Source organism: Lytechinus pictus, chromosome 3 (assembly GCF_037042905.1).
Source record: "Lytechinus pictus isolate F3 Inbred chromosome 3, Lp3.0, whole genome shotgun sequence".
Taxonomy (NCBI): Eukaryota; Metazoa; Echinodermata; class Echinoidea; order Temnopleuroida; family Toxopneustidae; genus Lytechinus; species Lytechinus pictus.
Window position 1 is genome coordinate 45588241 of NC_087247.1, and position 25462 is coordinate 45613702.

Below are 25462 nucleotides of genomic sequence, written 5' to 3' on the forward strand. Positions count from 1 at the left end.
TTGCGATTTATTGGATCAATCGCAAGTCTTTGTAAGACAGGCCCCTGATCTTTGTTCAGGAAATGTCAACCAGTTTGAGTGAAGAGGTTGGGTGACAGATCTTTTTTCTGTTGCAGGCCCTCGTTTGTGAAATTCACTCCCATCAGACATGAAGACTTGCAATTCACCACAACTCTTCCACATCAAATTTAAGAGTCACCTTACAAAGCTAGCATTTGCCTAACTATTGTGGAGTTAGTTTTTAATTTGATTTCCAACTTAGGGTCATTATTGACAGATACATGCGCTATATAAATCTTAGATTATTACTATTATTATTATTATTATTACATACATGTATATATGACTGCATGTGGCTCTGGCTAAACTCAAAGTATATTTAATCTCTCTTTCAACAGGTCCATTTCAGCCCTCTTACGAGCTGATGAAACGTTTCTATGGACTCTATAAACAAGCTACTGAGGGTCCATGCCATCAGGCCAAGCCTGCATTTTGGAACGTTGTACAGACACAGAAGTGGTGAGTACATGGTGTAAGACTTGACCAAGTCCAGATTGGGTAGACCTGGCTGAAATTGATATGATTTTAACAGACAAATAGAACACTGAAAATTTCATCGAAATTGGACAAGGGATAACAAATCTATGACATTTCAAAACTACATTATTTCGAGTTATATGCATGTCTTCATTCAACTTCATTCTATTGTCCACATGGGAAATTGTTTTACTCACATAAACATTTGTAATAAATCATTACATATTAGATATATCACATGCATAGATATACAAAATTGCATAAGAAACCATCAAATAGAAGGGAAATTCTCCAGAATAATGTTAAAGTTTTTGCAATTAAAAGTAAAGCCGATAAGTAAAGAATATGCAATGAGCAAGTAAATTACATCATTATTTTATCATATGAAATTACATTTACATGTAATCAAATTTTGTCCACCAAGAATGAAAAAGAATTGTAGTGACAACTGATTAAATGCATAACATATTCATTTTGTTACAAGGGAGACATACCATACACACAATATATATAAATATGAAATGATTATGATTTCATGTAATACCATAAGAAAAAGGAAAGTGGAGACATGGCATCATCAGCCCATCTAATGAATATTCATGATTGTGTGCAATAGACTATTTTCACAAAACATTGCTAACCTTGAAAATTCAATACTCAGTTTTGAAATTGTCAGTGTTTTGCTCTATGAATAATACTTTGTTTATATTTACAGCTTGGAGTACCGGTACCCCTGTAAACACAGCACATGAATTAAGAATGGACTTAGCAAAATAATTTGGCTGAATTGTTCCTTGACGAAAATCTATTCATCAAGTCATACATGAGTGACCATTAAGTTTTTACTTATAAAAGATTACAGGAGATATTTTTAAGAGTAAATTTTAGCATTTCTTGTCATTAAATACATTGAATAACCTCACTCAACCTTGACATTGAAAACAATCTTGAGATTATATAGCATTTGACAACATCTGTTTTGAATTCCTTTTTTTTTCTGATAATATGGATTGATTTAGTGATTTTGAATTAAGTATGACTGAAATCTGAAAATTTCCCTGAATTATGTTCATTTATCCATGGAAAACCAAAGTACATGTAGTGTTTGGAAAGGTGCAAAAGTGAATGATAAATAATCAAAGTATCTTAAGAATCAAAGGCTACAAAATTGTGTTTTTGCTGATTTCGGCAAGAATCTATATTAATAGTATCACAAAGTGTTTACACAGTATGAACGCCAATTGGAATCACTGTAATGGACAAAGTACAAGTTATTCTTAAGATATCTGCTGGAATTATTATTGTTAAACATCAAATATTTATTCAATGATCTAGTTGGCCTGGAGTAGAAGAAGAGGTAAAGTACAAAAAAGTTTTAGCTATGTCAGATTAGGTTCTTGTATTTATGGTTCAAATGTGCATTTGGTGTTATAAAAAGAGAATGCTATGAATAGGAACATAAAATCAACCTTTCATTTATATTGTTTTTTATTTCGATAAAAAGATTTTCTAGTTATTTTATTATTTTTTCTTTTTCTATTTTTTATTTTTTTAATCGTTTTATTTTCTGTTATTTGTTATTTTCCATTTATTAATTCATTTAATTTGGTGGGGGAGGGGCAAATCATACATATGTTTTTTGAGAGGTGGTGGATACTTTTCTTTCACTGTCCTCCTCTTTTTTTCTATAACACTTCTTCCCTCATTCCCCCCTTTTTTGCACATGGAATGATCTAAGAATATTTGTTCAGAGGGATACTCCCCAGAGTTCCCACCCCCTAAAATTGAAACAATGTGTATGCAGTGTGCATATATCTATGCATGACACAATATGTGGTATTGTAGGTTTTTGGTGTATGCAAATATTCAAATTGATTTTAAAATATAATCAAGTTATAAAATGAACAAGAAAATCGATAATTACATTATAATTGTTTTCATTTTCATAATTTTGCTCTCTCTCTCATTCTTACTAATTATTTATTCTCTTTCTCCTCCTTCCCTCTTCTCTCTGACTCCTTATTACCCCTGTCCTCTTTCTTTCTCACAGGCAAGCATGGTCTGTTTTAGGTGAGATGGGGAGTGATGAGGCAAAGAGATTGTATGTTGAAGAACTATTACAGGTAAGAGCCAACTGTATTATCATCATTATATTGTGGCATTTTGATTTTGTTCTAGTCTGTAATATTTTGTTTTATGTACAGGTGTATCCCCTTTCATATTTTTTCTTGTAATCTTATTGTTTTTCAGCTGTAAAGTCTGTATATCGGTAGGGGAAGGCGGGGTAAGTTGAGCATAGGGGCCAGTTGAGCCACCAGCCCTAGGCCAATAATGAATGAGTCAGACATTGTGGTGGTGTCATGTATTGATGACCCACTGCATAACCCCTAACCACACCACATTGTTTTAACCTTTGAAACAAAAAGTACTTTTTTAAAGGGAGAAATACAAATTTCAGCCAAAAAAGTAAAAAAAGGGTGTGAAATAGATAAGTGCTTTTTACACACATACGTCTTGAAATATAATAAAGACATAAGAACAATATTGTTAGTCTAGGTATGTGTCTTCATTCTTGTCATAGTCTTTTACATGATGGATACATAAGAAATGTGAGGATGCGAAATTGTCGCCTTAAGTTCGGACTGGGGTAAGTTGAGCCAGCTAACATGGGGCAAGTTGAGCCAGCTAACATGGGGCAAGTTGAGCCATGGTAATTCTTGTGGTAATGTATATATATATAAAAAAACTAAAAAAAACATTGATATATAGGCAGAAAGAAGCAAATTTACATGGCTCCTTTTAGAGAAAGTTAGTTTACAATGTATAGAGAATTAGCAAGTGAAAAGACTTTAAATTTAAAAAATGACATGCTGGTTCTTCTCCCATACATTTTGTACATAGTTTTTGTGGCTCAACTTACCCCACAGATGGGGCAAGTTGAGCCATTTGACATCTATTTTTACAAAGGTGACAATGAGTTTCAGTGTGGGGGTAGAGAGTTATATATAGGTGAAAAATATTTCAGAAGAATCAAATTTTTAAGGAAAGGTACTTATTTCTACAAGATTATTAATCATATCAATTCTAACATGCATAAAGCAAAAAGTGTCACAACTTACCCCGCCTTCCCCTATTTGTTCTGATGGTATGAAATCTAGCATCACTTGCAAGCATCCATGTGTAGAAGCTATGTAGATATAGAAAATTATTCATAGTGTATTGGGTAGAGTGCCTATCAAAAAGTGCTCAAATTTATTTATAATACATGTTTACTTGGGAATTTGGGAAAATGTAGTATTTAATGAAGTTAGAGCTAACATTCTTACTGGAAGGATCTCAAATTACTGATGATTCTTTATGTACTGCACATGCAGTCATAGCTTGATTAACCTGGAAAGCATATTGAAATCAGAAGGCCTATATAGTAATGATGTGAAAAGAAAATATCATTGGTCACAGGTTTATTTGAGAAGAAAAGGTGATTTTTTTTATTCACATTGTGCTATGAAGTTTGCATTATGTCATTTATCTTGACTTATTTTTAGATATTGCATGTTTGTTTTCTGCTTTTACTTTAGACTATCTTGGATAATTCTAAAGCTCGGGATATTCCTCACATGTACAAAGTGAGTTGTTTTCTTTGAAATAGTGATATAAACTGTTTTTCGGGGGGGGGGGGGTAACTTGGTCATCTTTTTGGGAGTTATTTAGGTAAAGTATTAAAGTTAAAAGGTCCACTGCAAAAAATTGTTTCTTAAATTGCCCTGACTTTGTTATGACCAAAAAACAACAACTCTCGGCTAAGATGTTTGGGCCAAATCTTTGTATGCAACTTCATACTTGCCTTTTTGTGTGTAATGCATATGATTCACAGCACTGTTAAATTTCTGATCATTGTGGGGATTCTATGACTTGAAGCATGCACTGATTTCTTACAATTAATGTATCCCAATCAATTTGAGACAGTTTCTTAATTCTTCTGCAATTTGTTTGCATGAAAAGAACTTCTGTGTATCATTAAACTAGAGATGAAACAGAATTCTAGAGCTTTGACAAAAATCTACATGTAGAAGGGATATGAATTATGGTTACATGTAAGTGCTTGTAGAGGCAGCATCTGGGCAATTCCATCAAATATGTTTGTCTGACCCCCAATATGTGGGGACCTTCATGAAATTTTCTTTGATTTCTGGTTCTTTTAACAGTCTGAAATGTTCTTAAAGGACCATGACTTGGTCAGTGTATAAAGTGAAGTAAGACTTGAGAAAAATGGGGGTCAGACATACAAAAAGGTTGATCATTTTATGGAATTGTCTGTCTGTGGTTTTGAAGCTTGATCCTGATTTTCTTACCATAAACTAGTGACATGTAAAATTTTCCTCTTATGGAATTTTTTCTTTGATTGTTCCTTGCTGTCCCGTGTGCATGTAGCCAAGTTATTATTTTCTCATTTGAAATGTGTGCATGTAATATGTTATCTTGTTATTGCATGATTAATCTTTTTTGCATCTAAAAGTGTTTGGTATTCCTTGTACAAAATCAATTAAATGATTAAAAGAGGTTTGATACATGCATGTACATGTTTTATAAAATTTTTGGCATATTACAGATATTCAATATAAATGTGGAAACAATCAACTTTTTCTGTCCATTTTATTTGTTTTTCTGCTTTTATAAGGATAATTGAAATAACATTGATTCAAAACATTTTCTTGTGATTCATTTACTTAGATAATAGAAACCATGCCACAGACAGAAGACGTGGTGACCTTTCTCAAGGTCATGGGACCTTTCTTTGAACTTGTTCATGAGGAAGAATTGGAGGAGGTCTCAGTGTCATCTTCTCCACAGGTCACAAAGGTCAATGGTCATATTAATGGAGGGGTCAAGATGAAAGAGACTAAAGTTGATAAGAGTGGTAAGGCAATCTCACTGCTTTGGAATTCATTGAAACTTGTCTGTAAGATAGAGAAACTATATTTTTTTTTAAGGACTTTTCTTGGGTTTTTTACCTTCATTTTACCTTCAATAGTAATTGATTAATTATTTCCATAGATCTATTAAAATTTCTTGTGGATTGCCCATTTAATGAAGCTTAGAGTCTTCCATGCAGCAATGAAAAAATAAATATCAAAAATATATCTCATATTGATTTAGAAAATGTAAAATTCAATAAACAGAGTATGAATACATCAAATTGAATGAATGTCTTTGTTATCTGATCCAATGAACTATGATACTAAAAATGTTCACAATTGTTTGCCCAGTGTCTGCAATAAAAACATATCTGTTCCTTATACTATGCTTAGATGTTTTGATGTAAAGCCTATTGCAGATTTTAAGATAAGACATCTCATCTTAAATTTTAAATCAGTAGTAGTTATTACCAATTCCATATCTTTTAATTATCTTTTATTATTTGATACCTGTGGCCCATTTCATAAAGATTTGCAATTATAGTAAATTTTGCCATTATAACTACCATGGAAACCTTGATTGTGATTTGTTGCTGAGCCCTGTTACCATGGCAGTTACCATAATAGCAAAGTTACAATAGTTAATCTTTTTGTGAGCCACTCGTTTGGTTCCTCTTGGTGCTGTTTCATAAATTTCAAGCTCAATTTTAAAATTGATTTTAGTTGAATGTAAGTAAAAATATGACATGTTGGCCTGCATTTAACCTTGTAAATCGGTGATAACATGAGCTTGCTAACATTTTATCACAACCAAACCAAAACCAAAACCCTCCCCCCCCCCAAAAAAAAAGAGAAAAGATGAGGTCTGGTACCCATTGTTTACATAGTAAGTCATGATCATATTTTTTTCTTTTGATAATGAACATTTATCCTTCACCTCTACCTTAAAAGGTGACCAAGCCAAAAGCCTTCAAAATGGAGATGTGAGTGATGTCTCGGATTACACCAATGGTTTCTTGGAAGGTGACCTTGAACCTGACGAGAGGTCAAAGGACAAATCAGGGTCACCTGAAAGCTCTGGTACTGATCTGAAGGTCAATGGTCATATGGAGGAGGGAATGGTCAATGAGGAGGAAAGCAGATATGAAAGAATTGTAACTTCACACTTAGGAGAGAGTAAGTATAAAATCCTGTCATGGTTCAGACATGAATGATGGTTGCATGGTTCCACCAGGTGCAAACTTTATAAAGATGTTGAAAAAGATGTCCTTTGATCAGTTCATATTCTCTTTATTTAGCAGGTTAATATTTGCTGCATGATGTTTCAAAGTAGCAAACTTGAGTAGTTTATGAAGATGATTAATTTACATGTAAATTTGTTTGAAATGGGAAAGAGACTTGTGGAGTGCAGTTAGATACTTCGAAATGAAATTTTGTATGTATTGTTCACATGCTGATTTTAGAGAAGTGATTCATCCCATCCTGATCTCTTTTAAGCCAACTGGAAGCTGCAGATGGACACCTTTCATACTTATCACATAATCAATAAAATCAATCAGTAATGTTATATATTTTTTTATCAGGGATGCCACTTTTCCATCTTTATACGGAATTCCGTCTTTTTCCCTGCTATATGTCTTATTTCCCGACTTTTCCTGTTTTCTGTGTATTAAAAAAATCGGAAAGTCCTCCTTTTTCCCCCTCTCTCTCTCGATTGCGATGCATGCAGTGAGAGATATTTGCTATTATACAGTACATAATTTATAAACGCGCGCACTACCCACTACGTTCATTGAGTTATACTTTTATCAAGGCTTTCCGATTAAAATTCTCGATATCCTGGCCAATCAATGCGAGCGACAAGTTCCGAACGCACGCACATAGACAAGCGCAAAGCAGCGGCACGAATCACGATAAAATAGCGACTGGTAAATATGTCTGTAAGGATGATTACGTCATCCAAGATGGCAACTTACGATGACCAACGAAAGGGTCGAGGATGACTATGTTTTGATCATCATTTGAAAGGAATTAGCGGTAACTCCGGTCTAAGGTACGATGTTTCTGAATTTTATATATTTTCTTGTAAATTTGGATGTAATTATTTTTTTATAATGTGACATTTTATATAAAAAAAACGATCCGAAAATTGGTTTCCGACGAATGTTAGATCTAACGTTACTGCTGCATGCCGATACAGACCTGCCAACCAGTACGTTTTAGCCGTATTAAGTACGTTTTTACAACCAAAATACGGCAGTACGTTTTTTCTTTGAAAAATACGTTTTTTGTAAAAAAAAAATATATGGTTATTAGATCAATGTAATTTCAGGTAACTTATTTTTTTTCAATCATTTTGTTAAAACCAGGGTGAAGATATACACATGTTTTAATGTTTGTTTTTTTTCATCTGCAAGAGCAGTGCGCATTTTAGCTTGCATGCAGCTTGAGCGCCGCGATGAGCGAGTGCGCCAAGCATTTTATTATGAAATACACTTTTTTGGGGAAAAATACATTTTTTTTTTTCACAGAATACAGTTTTTCATTCCCAGAGGTTGGCAGGTCTGCATATTTATCTCACACGGTAAAAATACTGATTTTTTTGGTCAAAATACTGATTTTGGGGGATAAGAATACTGAAAATGCAAAATACAACTTGGCAGCTCTGCCGATACGTAACCCAGGGAGCTCCCTTGGGTTACGTATCAGCTAACTCAGGGAGCTCCGGCCCGCTTCGCGGGCCAGAGCTCCCTGGTTTAGCTGATACGTTGTCTTTACGTACGGGCCAACAACTCTTCAGTCTATGTATTGGTGAGTGGAGCCAACGTGATTTAACAACCAAAATACAGAGACTGAAGCTTTTGGTCTAGCGTTCTAGGAGCAACACACAACTAACTACCATCAGTTTTTCAAACCTTGACTTCAAAGTCATCGATCACAACAAGATAAGAAGCCACTTGGTCCTTCCCCCCCTAAATTTGAGGTGGGGCGATGGACCCCCCCCCCCCCCCCACCCCCTAAAATTTCTGTTGATAACTTTTTTTTTTTTTTTTCTTGTCCAATTTTTTACCTGTGTGAGGCTGTGTCCATCCCAAATTTTTTTGGCTTCCGCCCCCAATGCCCCAATTTACTGTACTTGGACACTGTCCCTGCCCGCGATAAGTTTCAGTATTTTTGGAGGACACCAAGTGGCATCCCTGTTTTTATTCCTACATTCTGTTTAACTAGGTCCTCCCATGTGTCTTCGTTGGGGGATGGGGGGGAACTCTTGCATAATTTGACGAACCCTTATTTTCAGACCTTGATTTCAGTTCTCTAGATAAGGGGGGGGGGTCTTTCAGGACCTGGCTGAGCAGTTTCTGAAAAAGAAGCTGCTCAGCCGTGCTCCAAAACAAAAAAAAACTTTCATTTTTTTGAAAGACCCCCCCCCTTATCTAGAGAACTGAAATCAAGGTCTGAAAAAAGGGTTCGTCAAATTATGCAAGAGTTCCCCCCATCCCCCAACAAAGGCACATGGGAGGACCTAGTTACACAGAATATAGGAATAAAAAAATATATAAGAAAGACCCCCCCTTTCCATTTGCATACCAAGAGAGAGTGAGGAGGCAATGGTCTTTTCATCTACCTGTAATTCATGCGATCTAGCTTGCTAGCCACTCAGAGTGGGTAGCAGTGGGGGTGCTGGCGGTATATGCACTGATAATACAGCATTTCAGTCAGGAATCAACTAAAGCCAATGATTGTAGATAAACCAAGAGGTTAGAAATAATAACGTATGAATTTAAATGTTGTTCCCTAGACCCTGTTTTTCTCTCTTTAGTGAGGCACATCCTCTTCAGATTATAATTTGAGTGCTCCTCTCCTCTCTTCATCCATCCATTGACAACCTTTCATTAAGTTAATATATTGAACTCTTTAGATTCTGCGGAGCTCAGTCATCCTATCTTGGTATCTAAGAGTCAGCTTGAAGCGGGTACAGATCACCTATCCTCAACCAGTGAGAGTGAATCTGATGGAGATGAGTTCTGTGATTCTGTTGATGAACCAATCATTAGTAGGGTAAGAAACACATGGAACTCCTTCGTTAGTCATTGTTACTTCAATCTTGATATTATGGTATATTTGTCACTCTGGTAGATAATGAAGTCCATCCGATACCACAAAATAGTAAGTTTTATATCCTAAATTGAGTAAATCCTGTATAGTGATTGGTTCAAGTAGCATCATGTGACCGAATATATTTCAACTATGATGTTGCGTGACGTCAGACCTCGATATATTTTTGGATATATCGAGGTCTGACGTCATTATTTCATAAAACTGGATATCTAGCTAAACCTATGAGCTAAACTCTCGGGCGTACCGGCCAGCGCGCTCTCTCTCCCGGGCAAGTCCAGCAATGCGTCGGCGCAGGCTCTAATCTGTGTTCCGCTGAGCGCGATATGGCTCGGAGAAAAGTAGGTAATTCAACTCAAGTAACCGGACTTTGCAAGCTCAGCACATAGATTTTTGTTATGAATTATTAAAAGTAGGATATAAAACAAATATATCAGGCGTTTCATTCGAAAGCATAGTGGGAATTATTAATCCTCGGTTGGACTGGCAAAACTACTATATTTCCCGAGGGGCGAAGCCCCTCGGGAAAAATAGTACTTGCCAGACCAACCTTGGATAAATAATTCCACTATACTTTCTCAAAGCCTGATATATTTGTTTATTATACAAGTTCCTGGTTTGTTGCCAACCAGTTCATAAGTCAACCAAACTGAATTTAAAGATTTTCTTTATGCTAAGTTCACACCAAAGGCGAATGCCGCGCTTTAAATCGGCATCATTTTTGTTTACTTTTCAAAAAATCTCACGATCTCCTAAGATATGTTATGCTCTGATACGCTCTGACACGAAGTTCGTTCCCGCTTTGGGCGACAAATTATTTCCCGAATTGCTACGGCTTCTCAGGCTTTGATGCCGATTGATCAGGATTTATTACGCTTTAAATTACGCTTTGATATGCTTTATTACTCTTTGATAAGCTTTGATGCGCTTATCACGCTTTAAATAACGCTCTGATACGATTATCAAGCTCTCTTGTGCATTGATAGGCTCTGTTAAGCTCTATTATGCAATGACAAAATTCGAGATTCTGATTGCATCCTGCCTCTGATCCAGAGTATATATAAAGATGCAGCAGATACACGAAATCATTGCATCTTTGGCAGAAGAACAAGATATGGAAGTTCAATATGTACCAGAGTATGAACCATCTTATGATGTAGACATGGTGTTCGATGAGATCCTTGCGAGAGTGGCACCAGTCATCCAGAAGCAAGAGACTAACTACAGGCACCCTTTGTCAGCTGGCCTCAAACTGGCAATCACCTTGAGACATCTGGCCACTGGGGACAACTACAGATCACTGGCATATGGTTTCAGATGTGGTATCTCAACCATATCAGAGTTGATTCCAGGAGTGTGCAGGGCCATTGTAGAGGCATATAAAGATGAGGTCTTCAACATACCTACCACCCCTGAAGCATGGAGCACCCTTGCCCAGCAGTTTGAACAGAGATGGAATATCCCCCATGCAATTAGTGCCTTGGATGGAAAGCACATAGCCATTAAGAAGCCAGCAAACACAGGCAGTCTCTACCACAACTACAAGGAGTTCTTCTCTATACCACTGCTGGAATTGGTAGATGCAGAGTACAAGTTCATCTGGATTGAGCTGGGAGGTAAAGGACACATGTCTCATGTCTGACTCCCATATATTCACAGACTCTGAGCTCTTTGAATGCCTAGAAGATGGGTCCACCATGCCCTCTGTTATTGTTGGTGTTATGTATTTCATCTGCTTGTAAAAAATATAAATACAGACTTTATTTATTTTTTACCCATGACAAATCAGATAATACTACTATTGTAAATCAGGTGTGAAAAATTAAACGAATCAAGTTGCAGAATTTGAAATTTAGATATGTGCGATAAAAGATCTTTAAATCCGCAATTTTTGTTAAATTGATTATTACAAATTATTACAAATTGATTTTTTTACTAATTAAAAAATTAGTAAGAAAATCAATTTTATATGTGAGATAAGTAACCCTTATTGTAACAGAGAAAATAGAACAAAGGAAATAAAATATAAAACATTATAAAATTAAAAAATGAAATATAATAAAAAATAAATAGAAAGTCAAAAGGGGCCTAAGCTTTCGATCCTAGCAGAATCTTCGTCGGAGGCAAAATGACAAACATATAAAGTGGAACAACCATAATATAGACCACAGACAAGCTACAGCAACGCTAGAAACAAGGAGCATTAGTGAGTAGAGAAGACCAATCAGGTTAATGAAGGGGATGAAAGAAAAGTAGTAGGCAGACACAAAGGGAAGTTAAGGCCAGTAAAAGACCTCAAGCCAAGAGGGATTAAGATAATGAGGCAGGCAACATCAAACAGGATCTGGAACAAAACAGTGATAGAGGATATGAGGAAGAGATGAATAACAAGAGAATTAGTGAGAGGTGGGTCAAACAGGTTACAAAGAAAGGCATAATAAACTGGTGCATAAGAGTGGGGGAAAAAAAGGAAAAGAATGGGGAACAACTGATAATGTGCAAAAGACATATAAGTGTATATGATTAAGCATTAAACAAACTAAGAGAAGAATGTAAGTGTAAAGATGTATCTATGAGTGATATGTATATACATATATCCAAAAAGGAAATGTATATGAAAATATATAAATACACATATGGTGTAACTGATATTGTAATCCGCTATATAGGTGTGACGGGAAAAAAAACATAAGACTATATAGTAGGAAAAAAAAAAAAACCTGTATATGTGAAAAAGAGGAAGCAAATTGCCTAAAAAGGTAAAAGCAAATATAGAAGAGAGGGGGTGTATTATGAAGAAACCATAGTATACATGTAAATAAGCAAATGTGGTAAATCTAAAAGTGGTGAGTGGAGAAAAATATATATATATATATAATAATTATTATATATCGCCTGAATAATTTAAGGAAGGAAAAATTGGAGCTGAGCTTGTATGAGATATGGGAGGAAAGTAGAGGAAGAAACTATAATGGAACTATGCAAAAGAGCTGAGGGGAAAAAATATATGTATATAATTATAAATTGAAAGTGGATAGGAAAGAATAATCAGTCGTTCCCCTCTTGGATGTTCAGGCCATGAGGTTGGGTGGTGCGAAGTCGTCTCATCCAGAACTTCTCTCTGCTAGTACGGACCGAGTCAGGACGGGTACCTAAAGATTCAATGCCCTGTAGCATCATGTCAGTGATGGAACATAAATGAAAAAAAAAAAAAATATAAAAAACTTTGTAGAAAACTCAGAGTTTTCAACAGAGTTTTTCTATTTATTTTTTTATTCTATTGCCTTTTCTATTTCATTATGTTTTATACAGGGTGTCCCATAAAAAAAATGCCAGGTACACTTCCGGTCGTTTTTTTGTTTCATTATTTTTTGTTTCCTTATTTTTTGTTTCATTGAAGAGACCAACTCTTCATTTAGTAACTGATCCAAAAATTCCAAAATCATGTTCAGTGGTTTTTGTGTTATAATACTTCTTGCAAAGGTCTGTAAGGGGTAAAAATGAGGCTGAACGAATCCTTAACTGTAGGGCCTATGGGCAAATTATCAAAAGTACATGATTTTACTGCTTGCATCCCTTTGCAAAAAGTGTAATAAAATAAAAACTACCAAATCATATTTCGTGATGTTTTGGTCAGTTACTTATAAAATGCGGCTCTTTCCAATGATATCGAAATTGTTGCGCATTCCGGACCGGAAGTGTGACGGGCGTTTTTTTGTAGGACACTCTGTATTTTTATTTCTTTTGTTTAATTTTTTTTTCTCTTTTTTGGTTGGGGGATTTGTGTGTATTTTGTATTGTTCTCATAATTTTAGTTTAATATCTTCAATTTTTTTTATTACATTTTATTATAAAATGCTTTTTTTTTATTTGACATATTCTCTTTTACTATTAAATGGAACATGTTATCACTATGTACAAAAAGCATCAAACTTAACAAAACAAAATATTTATCAGTTTTTACATTTTTTTTCAAAATAATGCATCCAACTTTAGGCCCAAAACCATTAAAAATGTGATTTTTTTCAAAACCATTCTGACAACGAAAAAATGCAAGAGAATACACTGAATTTCAACTAAAAAAAATTTGGGCAAGAAATGTTGCAAACTGTTAATTTTTCTGAAATTTAAAGCTGAACATGCACATTTTACCTCTGTAACTTACGTTACTGCGCTTATTTTTCTTTGACCATAATCATTCTGTTAAGGGATGGATAATGAAACTATCCTTCGTTTGTTGGATAGTTTCGAAGATATGACTATTCTTATTTCAATTTTTCTACTATATTTTTCATTCATTTGATGAGTTAATGTAACCGTGAATTAAGATATTGATAGATATGATGGAGGTTGTTAACTATGTAAAGTTAGACTGTTCCTATTATTATTTTGATTCATACACATAAAACTTACAGATAACTGCCAAATGCTTTTAGATGGATTTGTCTTACACATATTCTCAAAGAATCTCTGTCACCATATGACAAAAGAAATAGTGACTGTTTAAACCTTGGTAACGTTTGTTACTCATATGAGTCACGTATGTTGCATATATTAAACTCTAAAAAGAAGATAAATTTTAAGACTTCTAATAAATAACAAGAGTATCAACGTTGCAGGACCTTCAGTACTTCTGAAAGTAGAATTGTTGTCTGATGTCATTGTCATTGTCTTTACAGTGTATACATTAAGCCTAAAATCGAAAATTGGAATAAAATCTTTAAATTTTAAAAGTGTATTTTGTCTAAATATAATTATTTTCACCGCAAAATTATCTGTTAAGGTGACTGTTATGTAAAAGCATTCCTTTGGTTTTAAACAGGTTTAAAATCAAAGGAATGCATTTACATAAGAGTCACAAAAAGAATTATCAATACCTCAAAAAATGTATCAGTGTGTGCTATATAAACAATGGTAACGTATATGTTTCCAGGTTGAAATATTAGTGCACTAGAAAGTGGAGATGCATTCAAAAGGGCATTAAAAAGGAATGATACATCGCTAAAACAATAGCAGACAATGTTAGTGCACAAACTGTTCAGAAGTTATAGTGTTCAGCATATTAAAGTTTTTATCAATAAGGTATCAGGCACAAGTGTGAAAAATATTGAAAGAAATCACCGCAAGCCTATAAAATGTTCAAAATGCAAACATCAGCACAGTGCTTTATGATTATTACTCATGGCTATTACGAGTTTTATTAATTAACCAATAATGTGCCAAGAAATCTGTACGTTTTAAGCAAAAATGATGTATGATTTGGGCAATTTATTAACAAAATACAGAATTATGAACAATTCAAATGAAGTTACGTATATAGACAGCCTTCTCACGATTTTAGATAGAGAGTAAAACTAACGCATGACACACTACTCTATAAACACAACAGTAATAATTACAAGAAGGCTTTGGATGCCCGGGGAATTATTTAAAGGAAGACTTGAAATCATGGTTACGTATGTTTCACATGCTTTTGCGACAAATTTGATTTGTAAAATAATTAAATTGAATAGTTTTCAATTATATGTGTTTTTATTTTAACATGTAGGCTTATGGCTTAATTCGTTTTAGAACAAGTTTTAGTAAGAAAAGATCGTGCTTTAATTTGCATTGCATAAACATATCGGCAAACTTATTGATTTGCGACATTCTGTTTTTGTTGGGTCTGATGAATGGGTAACTTCCGAAATAATCATAATTTGATGTTCAATTTTCGGCAGTTCAAGTTAACAATATAATAAAGAAGACTTTTTTATCGGCAACTTTCGATAATCGGTCATTGCTTTATTTTTTCTTTGGTAAAACTATTGCGACAAGTATTTCACTGAATTGTACATATTTAGTCGTTTAGAACCATTAATATGATACATTTAAACTTTTCAAAGCAAACATTATAATCACTGTTTCCAAATCATTGTTTCCAATTCATTATAATGATATATCCAACTTGATATAACACATATACAACTTTCAAAGCAAACATCATTATTAATGTTTCCAAAACATAATAATAATATATCCAACTTGATATAACACATATACAACTTTCAAAGCAAACATTATTAATGTTTCCAAATCATTGTAACAAACAAAAATCCTTCTTTGTCTTATCATACATAACACAATGTACAGACAAATATTATAACATCAAAATATCAAAAGTACATGTAGCATAAAAACATCGAAAAATCTCCCGTGTCAATTTAAAAAAGTTACTGAATTCACTTCTTGGTGGTGTCATCTTCCGGTCCTGGAGGAGTTCCCAGAGGAGTCACAGGAGATGGTGGTCTTGTGGAGATACCTGCAGCGGTAATGGCTCTGTTTACCATTACAGTCAGATTCAGGGAGTCGGTAGTCTTGTCAGCAGCGGCAGTAGCAGCAGCACCATACCCTTAGGAGCTGGTAGCAGTGAAGGGAGTGGATGATCTTGGTAAGTTTGACTGGATGTTGGAGGCTGCTGTAGGTGGTACTGCTGCTGCTGACCCAGTAGATGTGGATGTTGGTGCTGTCCTGCCTGCTACCCTCCCAGTTGTGCCATGGATGCTGACAACGTTTCTGTGCTCAACTGTCTCGATGTGATCCTTCAGAAATGAGAAGTTTACCCAGATCAATCGATCAAGTAGCAGACAGGTCCTCTAGAACATCTGTACCATCACCAGACTTCCCAACACTCTTCTTCAGGCGGCTCAGTTGGGTTCTGTTTGATTTGTAGAAGGTTTGCAGGGCTGCCACCTCCAAACCCATCGCTTTGGCTTTGTCTTCCCATAGCTTCTCTTTTTGGGGTGCGTCTTTGTACTCAGTCAGCCTCTTGGAGTAGATGCACGGGTTCTGTTTTAACCAATCAATCAACTCTTCCTTCTGAGCCTCTGTCAGCTGGGCATAATAATATGGCTTATTCTTACGCTTTTTCAGGCTGCTGGAACTGGTGGGATTTCTGGGTGATCTTCCCCAGACTCTATGATAGGCTGATCTTCCCCTGACTCTATGACAGGCTGTGGCTGCTCTGGCACCAGTATGTCTTCTTGTGGCTGCGGTGGAGTTGGAGATCTAGCCCAACGACATGGCCTCTGCGTCCCCCTCTCTGGTTCTTCCTGGTTGTGTCTCGACCTCTCTTGGGTCCCATATTTTTACTTTAAAGTAGATTTAGGGTTCACCAGATTTGGACAATTGGAATTATAAGAACACGAGTCCCAACAAAGCATGTCAATTGGTGAAAGAGCGTACAAAGTGGGGTCACCGCTTTGAACCAAGCTCTCTTAAACTCTGTTAAGCTTTCCTACGACTTTGTTAAGCTTTGTGACGCTTTGATAAGCTTTAATACGCTCTCCCCGCTTTACGCAATCCGTGACAGATCGCTTCAAATTTTTAAACAGTTTCAAAATTTTTGGCGCTCTTGCCGAATGTCCCGAATTGCTCAAAGCTTTCTCATGCTCTATTACGGTCTTTACGCTTTAATTAAGCTTTGTTATGCTTTGCCACCGCTTTAAAGCGCCGTTGGTGTGAACTTAGCATTAGCATATGAAATAGAAAACTTGATACACTGGAACCCATATAACATCTGCATTCATTGTAAAAAAAAAAAATTAAGAGAGATTCTCACACTAATGAGAAAACAAGATCCAAAGCATGAGATTTGCATACTGAGCAAGATCTATTGAAACTCCGAACAGTCTGGGGAAAAATGTCTTTACAGAATGTTTTTATCTTGGTTTTGGGTTTCAGTATGTTTTCAAATTTTGACATGTAGCACAGAAAGATTTACTCAGTCTTGTGAATTTGGAAGCTCAAAATGATTTTGACTAATAAAACATATAATCTAGTTTGGTGACTGATTGGTTTTGTGCTTAACGTTGATATATGAGGCAGAGAAGAAGATAATCTGCTTTCTTTCATGCAACTATTAGTTGTTGAGAAATAAGTGTTTTCTTTGAATTGGGTTATATTGGGAAGCAACAAAATGACAACTTTCTCCAAGGAAAATTTCATATTTCAATTAATATGATAATTTACTAAGACCATTCTCATGCAAAGGTGGCAGAGTGATTCCATTCTCTGTCTATCAATTGTTCAATGATTTGTGAAAAAGGGAACCGTAATGCATTCATTGAGATTACTTCATTTTGTTTGTGTATGATATACAATTTCTAAAAATGGTTATTGTGTGTATTTAGTCGTACATTACTGCTTTGCGAGTTTTATTCTTGATCATGTTTGAATTTGATAATGACATTTTGTTTCAATACAGATAAGTGTAGCTCACACACCAAAGACTGAATCTCTGCCATCTGTTATTGAGGAGGAAGAAAGAAAACAACTCACATCAACCCCATTTAATGGAGATCATGCAGTAGTTACCAAGGCAGAAATCCATAGTAAGAATTCTATTCAGTGGCACTTAGTCCTGTGTCTATTACTATTTGTATACTCAGTGCAACATTTACGCTTCTTTTTAGGACTTCACTTCCTTAAAATATTGGAAGTATATTGGTCATAAAATCAAACATACAAAGGTATGAACAGGAAAGAATAAATGGTTTGTGAGAAGCAATTCATGGTTTTAAAGGGCTATTTTTTTCAATTCAGAAACACAGACGTTAGTGGTCATTGTTCACAACCCTGGGGGGATGTTGAATATAGCTGTTTGTAAGTTAAGAGTGACTGGTGATCCTTTCTTGTGGTGAATTATATTCACCATTAACTTATCATTGGTGATTATTTACTGCATAAGAAAGGTTTACCAGCTGTTCTTAAAGTCTCTCTTACCTTACAAACAGTTTAATGTAACACCCACCAGCTCGCCATCTGGTAACACTAACATCCAACCATAATGAACTCTACTCTTGCACAGAAATTCAGATGGGGTCGGTACCAAACAACTAACATTTAAAGTTCAAGCTGAAGCTGTTGCTCAAAATTGTGCATTTCCAGTGAAAATTTCATCGTAGGATTTCTCACTACTGATGTAGGGCATAATAGCATGGCGACAGGTACTTTGGAGAGCACCAATTACCCATACAGTCACTGAAATGTTTACTTTCAATGTGTCACTTTTGGAACCAAGAAAAGTTGTAGTATTGTTTACCCACTTGAATCATAATTTGTTCCAGGATCCAAATATGATACAGGAAAGGTTATGATAGGCTTATGATCACAGATGTTTCTTTGTTAAGAGAGGTTGTGTGCTTGCCTTGATATCATTGCAGGCTGCCTAATTCAAAATATTGTTAAACCTTGTTTCTATTTTTATGTTTGTAATACACTCTGTCTGACTTGTATTTTTCTCTTTCAGACAATGTTGATGCCATCATCCAGCCTAGGTATACTTCAAGTTCTACTTCAGCCCCTACCATGTCTACACCTTCCATGCGAGGTGGTGGAGAGGTGACAAAGGGGTCAAATGGTCAACAAGGTCAAGACATTGCAACAAATCAATCCCATAAAGGTAAAAGTGGTGCCTAATTGTATGATCTATTCAAAAGAATATGGCTTGAATATAAAGTCTGGGGGCCATTTCATAAAGCTGTTCGTAAGTTAAGAGCAACTTTAAGAACAACTGGTGAACATTTCTTACGCGCTAAACAATCGCCAATGAATGTACCATTTACCACAAGAAAGGATGGCCAGTCGTTCTTAAAGTCGCTTTTAACTTACGAACAGCTTTATGAAACACCCGCCGGGATTAGTAATGTCATGGTGATTAGAAAGAAACTTACTGAATATGGTGAATATGGTTTTATAATCCAATAGGGTTAAAAGCATTTGTAAAGATTCATGATAATATATATATAATTCTTCAAAAACATTCTTTCAATTTGAAATTTCTAGAAGAAAACATAATGAATATATAAATGGTTAATTTTATGTTATGTCTATGTATAATAAATTGCATTCTGGTTTATGCTGCAACTCATTTTTCTCTGCTTCACGAGATAAACCAAGAAATAAATAAAGCAATAGAGCTTTTACAGTTATTGAAGAAAAATCAGATGAAAGAAAATCGGAAAGCAATCAATTTTATGTAGCTCTGACCCCCTCCTGTCATTGTGTTCTCAGGTTACCAATCATCAGATAGTTTCCATAGCTTCAGACCCTCTGGATCACAAGACTCTCCTGATGGGAGTAGTAGAAGGAAAGAGAGGAGGGGTGGGGGAGGTGATAGGAGGACACCAGGAGGTGAGAGTAGTCCCCTAAGATCACCCTTACCGGATGGCATGGTGGAGCAGATTACAATATCTTTAGAGAGACTTCAGAGGGATATGAATAGTGTTCTAGTCAGACTAAACACACTGGAGACCATTGCAATATCAAGGCATCAGGTATGTATACACACATAAATCTAAATGGAGGATATCTACAATAAAGGCAAGTTTGGGAAACTAAAGGCAACCTTCACCCTTGACTTATGTCATTAGAAATTTGATATGATATGATTGTCTAATATCTAATTAATTCATTTTTTTTTTGGAATTGCCCATAATGTTTTTGTTTTTTTTAGGTTGCTTCTGAGTCTAGACTTTTCCAGACACAGGTTCTTTTGATATCTTTCTTTCACAACAACACTTGAGTTGTATCTTTTTAACACTTATGTGTGGTTTTTGTATATGTCTTTGAACGTTGTCCTGTTTCCTATTCACCAGACTAAAACTCTTTTCTAAAGTGGCACATATTATCAACCTAGCAGTGATTCCATGTCATTTTATAGCTCTGGTATAAATTCCAAACACTTTATATAAGTAGCAAAAAACTTTCTTAAACCCTGAATTTAAAACTATACTCTTCCCCTCCCCCCAACATAATTCACAGATTGGCTCTCTTAGAAAAAATGTTTGCCATGTATATATTTGTAGTTGGCAAAATGGATAAATCACAGTGAACATTTGTTATAAAGTTCCTTGTACTGTACCAATCAATATACTTGTCACCATAGTATTTAAATTAAATGAAAACAAATTTTATGTCATATCTGGATTATTATAACTTGTTTTAATAACTTTTGACTGATTTGAAGTGACTTCAAAAATGGAAAGACAGTGACATCATATTTGGTCCACAAAGGAAGTCAGTAACACAATATGTAATCATATGCAAGGTATATGCTCTGTTCATTTGTGAAGAAGATGGATCATTCTGACATGTCAAAATGACCCATATACGGACCTGTCACCAGGAGCAAGGTTTTTCAATGTAAATGACAAATTATGGCATAGTTGGCTTTCTATAGATTGCTCTGAATTGCTCTGGATCTCTGAATGAGTTTCCACTACATGATCATTTTTTTCAGTGATACAATTGATTGATTTGTCTTACCTCTTTAGCTTGAGACTCAGCAAGCATACATGAGAGAGGGGAATCCCCTAGCTAAGGATGGTACACCCATCAGGACTCCACCCCAACGAACCACACCCTCCTGGTGGCCTTTCCCTACCCTTCCCATGAGAACAGTCTTCATCCTTCTAGTCTGGCCTTTCATTGTACAATGGATCCTAAGGTTCCTTGCAAGGCACCGGAGGGCTCGTCCACCACCTCGATGAGGAGTCCAACGAAACAACTACGCTTTTAACATGCCTGAGGGATATCAACATTTATGGTTTATTTGTATCATGTGATTGCAATTCATGCCACCTGCTCACCTGATACTGCTTAATTGCAGGGGTCAATGTGAAAACTTTGGAAAGGTAATTTCTGGTACTAGGGCTATATGGATGCGAAGCTAAAAATTCCATAGAAAGGCACATGGCTTGTGATGAATGAACTCATTGGAATTCAATCATTTTATTGTACACTTAGTTTGAATTGCATTATAACCTTTGAGGTGCAATGTGGCTCATTCATATGTCTGCCTCATATTCTTGCTGTTCCTGTAGTGAATTAACATATTTTCAATAACACAATAAAGGAAAACATTGTGCTCGCGATGAGCTGCAAAGCTAGATGTGGTTGATTCTGGCCAGATAAGGGTTTGGTCAAGTTTATCATGAATGATGGCTGCTGGCTGTTTATCAGGTCACATGATTTTACTACTTAGGCATGTTAAGGGTTAAAGTGGAGTATTTGTGTCATGTTACAGCTCACAAATTGGTTTCTTCATAGCATAAAGATGTTTGTAATTTACACATGACCTTACAAATGACTGTAACATGTTCTGATACTCTAAGAGATACCCCATGTATTCCTGGTTTTAGAATCAATGTCTTATGATCCTTATCAAATTTTTAAAAATATTGAACTTTGCATTCAAGTACATGTTGACAATTTTATTCTGCAAGAACCATATTTGAACATTAGCTGATTGCGTTGAAATAATTGAGAATATAATTCAGCACACAAGAACATGTAAGAGTAGTTTGTAAAGTCATGCATATCTTTACAAACAGCTTTATGAAACCACCCCACTTGAACTGAAAGGTGAAGTCAGAGTTTATATATGTTAGTAAACACTTCTTTAGCTGCCAATGAATTAGATCATCTAAAGTAAGATCTAGCATTCATTCAACAAACGATATGATTTTTGCTCACAAATCAAGTTTGTACAGACTTACTTGTACCATTATTTTTGTATTACTCTCAGAACTGCAATAATTAGAAGAAATTGTAATAGCCAACAATTTTCTGAAAATGTTGTTGGTATTGACTTGATTTTGATAATTTGTTTTGTCTCTTATCAAGCATGATGAAGAAATTGAATTTTCATTTATATTTTCATTTAGCCAATTTAATTTGAGATTGCAATATGCTTTCAAGTAATTACACCACCATGTGTAAAATTGTGCAATATTTGAAGTCTTTTTTAAAGTTGATTTTGATACTTAATATAGTTCATAAAATCTTTTGTAAATTAACCTGAAATTGTAAGCAAGTATGAAGTTATGACTGTATGTTAAAAAAAATCTGGGAGGGGGGGAAGATCATTTGACCACTCATCCTCTAAGTTTTACTTCTGAAACTTTCAAAAAAAATCTGTAATTGTAAGTGTATCTCCCAGCTCACAAGGTAAATAATTTTAACGAAACTGCCATGTTAATTAACATATTAATTACCCAATGAATGCCAGAGTCCCTACAATGCCAACTGAAATAGTACGTTGCTTTCATCAGTTCTTACAATCTCTTAACTCTAAAAGGATTGGGGCCCCTTAATGTTTTGTGCAAATTTTCTGAAAAGTACAAAACAAAGCTTCAAAGTCTTGCATGTTTTTTTTTTTTTTTTTTTTGGGGGGGGGGACCGAATTCGTGACACATGGGTATAGCTTTGAGCTTTTGAGTCACAAAATTTTTTTGAGACCATGTCATACCCAAAATGGCTCATGTTAGAGATTTGTGTGCAAATTCACTGGAAAATGACATTCATTATCGGGTGATAATTTTTTTCTAGTTAGTTTGCTTCACGAGTAATTTGGATTAATTTTTTGTTGAATGGTTTGTAATGATTTAAAATGAAAACATGAGTTGGAAGAACAAAAAAGAACTACATAGGAATTTTTTTATAATAAATACATACAGAGCAAAGCAAGACTATAGGCGCCGATGGCGTCTAGTATTCTTGATTGCCATCATAACTGAAAATTTATGGCTCTTCAGTCTTGTTCATGAAACAAGGATAAAAGTAATCGAGTATCACTTATTGTTTTGCATGAGTCTTAGGACACATGATCAAGGTCAAAGGTCTTATAGGGTAACCGAATTTAGTGTTTTTTTATCATATGAATGGTATTTTTTTGTGAATAATTATTCAATTTCGCCGTTTTCAAAGTCAGCACGGCTGCTTTATTGAATTTAGTAATGCAGGCGAGACTGCAAGAGGCACTCCACTTGTTTTTTAATCACATCAGTACTATCATGATAAGAGCAGAATTAATAATATTCTGCAACCACAGAATTTACATGAATTTATTTGTCTTATTTTTTTCTCTTCAGTTCATGCCTTATATCCTATGAATGAATTCAGGGGGGGGGGGAGGGGAAGGTAAATTGTGCATGCATATTATTTGAATTATGTGTTTTGTGATACTTTGTATCCTTTGTAAAAAATTTTTTTGCTAAATTACCATCACTTTAAATTTGTGAAGTGCATCAATTTTAGAATTTTACCATTATGATATTACATAAGGTTCTGGATTTATTTATTATGAATCTTGTGATACATTCCTCTTATAATGTTTGCCAAATCTCACTATGTAGATACTATTTGCTAAAAATAATATATTTTGACAATCTAAATGCACATCCCTGTCCACATCTGCTATTTAAAGTATACATGTAGATGAATTACTTATCCAAGGGTCGTCTTTAATAGATTGGTATTAACTGTGTATTTAAAAAAAAAAAATTATCAGTCCCCTCCCTCATACTGTACAATACGATTCTATGCAGAATGAATTATTTAGACCTAGGAGTTGTTACATAAAGACTTGCAATTATGATAACTCTTACATTAAGGTAGCTGAGCAGCCCAGTCACCACGGTAGAATACCTTGTCAAATTGGCTATAACTGTACTTGTCGTTCGAAATGGGCCCCTTTGAAATTCTCTAATCTTGTTCAATCCCCAAAAACTCGTTCCAATTTATCTCTGCTGTTTAGTTTATATGAAAAGGTGCATTTCTCTCTAATAATCTTGACTGGAGTGATGAAATAATTGAAGTAAACCTGAAGAAAAGCTACATGTATGGTCTAATGCACAAGAAGGTTGATTATCTGATGGAATTCCACACTTTCCAAATTGACATTTGCACAAATATCACATTTACATTATCTTCAAGAGATTTTAATAGTTTTGATAGAGAATTAGTTGAACTTAAACATACTGTATGTCAGTTTATGAAACTCATGTCATAAAATATTATCCCTCACCCCCTTGATCAAAGCTCACTATGCCTTGTCATGATGTTATTTGTTCTTAAAATATTTGTTGTTATACAACAGATTCAATTATGTTACTCTGATGGTGTAAGGTTAAGTTATTTGGTGTTAGGGGAAATTTTGGAATTATGTATTAATGTGTGTATTTTGTCCATGGTCACAAATCATTTGTTCATACATATTTGTTCATACATATCGCTATTACATGTATCATTACAAATTGAATTTGTATCTTAACATGATGTTATAATTGTACATATATGCAAATATGTAAATTTTGAAAAGAATTCAAATTTTATTATATGCCTTTTGTGTATCATGAAAGTAAATTTGCTGATTAGATATATTTTGTATGGTTTGTCTTTCTTCCCCTTAATATCAACTCGTTATTCAACTACTGGTATCTATACATTATAATGGTGATACATTGTTGGCTCTTGCAGCATTTGCTCTTGATTTTTAATTTTTGGAGGAGACTCAAGTGTCAGATATGATTTGCTAAAGAATATTTTAAAGGGGATTGAGCTGCGCTGTCGCAAGGACAAATGTATTAGAACCTGTTTGCCCTTCTAATAATCATTCAGCCATTCAGTACATGTAAATTCAAACAAGTCATGGGGCGTCAGAGTAGAGGATTATCTTTTGTATGGGGTGGGGGGGGGGAGACGCAACATCCATGAACAAAGGATAATCCTCTGTGCTGATAAATTGATTGTGTGTATGTACATTGTTGATAGTTAAATTGAAAACATTTAGAATTAAGATGGTCATTTTGAATTTACTTGGATACTTAAAAAATTCAGCATTTTTCATTGATACTGCAAGTATAAGTGTACCACAAGAATTAATAAATTAAACTGGAAAATAAGAGGTAAAAATTCCTTTCTTTTGAAAAATTTTGTGAAATGGCTTAAATGAATAAAGAAACGCTCTTTTCAGTGTTAAAAAGCCTATCAAAGACCTATTGAAAGTGACCATGTTCTGTGACACAGAACTCGCTGCTTCCTCATTAGTGAAATTTTCTTCCTGATCTCAA

General features: G+C 34.9%; 1 protein-coding gene across 1 annotated transcript; it reads left to right on the top strand.

Moving 5' to 3' along the window:
- Positions 1 to 403: 403 nt before the first annotated feature.
- LOC129257157 (acyl-CoA-binding domain-containing protein 5-like) lies at positions 404 to 25377 on the top strand. The gene is made up of 10 exons (XM_054895421.2): positions 404 to 519; positions 2588 to 2660; positions 4116 to 4163; positions 5269 to 5455; positions 6405 to 6629; positions 9373 to 9512; positions 17815 to 17941; positions 18859 to 19011; positions 19623 to 19885; positions 20885 to 25377. The coding sequence occupies exons 1-10, from the start codon at positions 425 to 427 to the stop codon at positions 21098 to 21100; spliced, it is 1527 nt and encodes a 508-aa protein (XP_054751396.2). The 5' UTR covers positions 404 to 424; the 3' UTR covers positions 21101 to 25377.
- The last annotated feature ends 85 nt before the right edge of the window (positions 25378 to 25462 follow it).

Excerpts from the sequence above, each read along its gene's own strand:
- LOC129257157 (XM_054895421.2), top strand. The coding sequence starts at position 425 with ATGAAACGTTTCTATGGACTCTATAAACAAGCTACTGAGGGTCCATGC. Across the intron at positions 2,661-4,115 it reads ATGTTGAAGAACTATTACAG|ACTATCTTGGATAATTCTAA; the intron begins GTAAGAGCCAAC and ends CTTTTACTTTAG. Across the intron at positions 19,886-20,884 it reads TTGCAATATCAAGGCATCAG|CTTGAGACTCAGCAAGCATA; the intron begins GTATGTATACAC and ends TTACCTCTTTAG.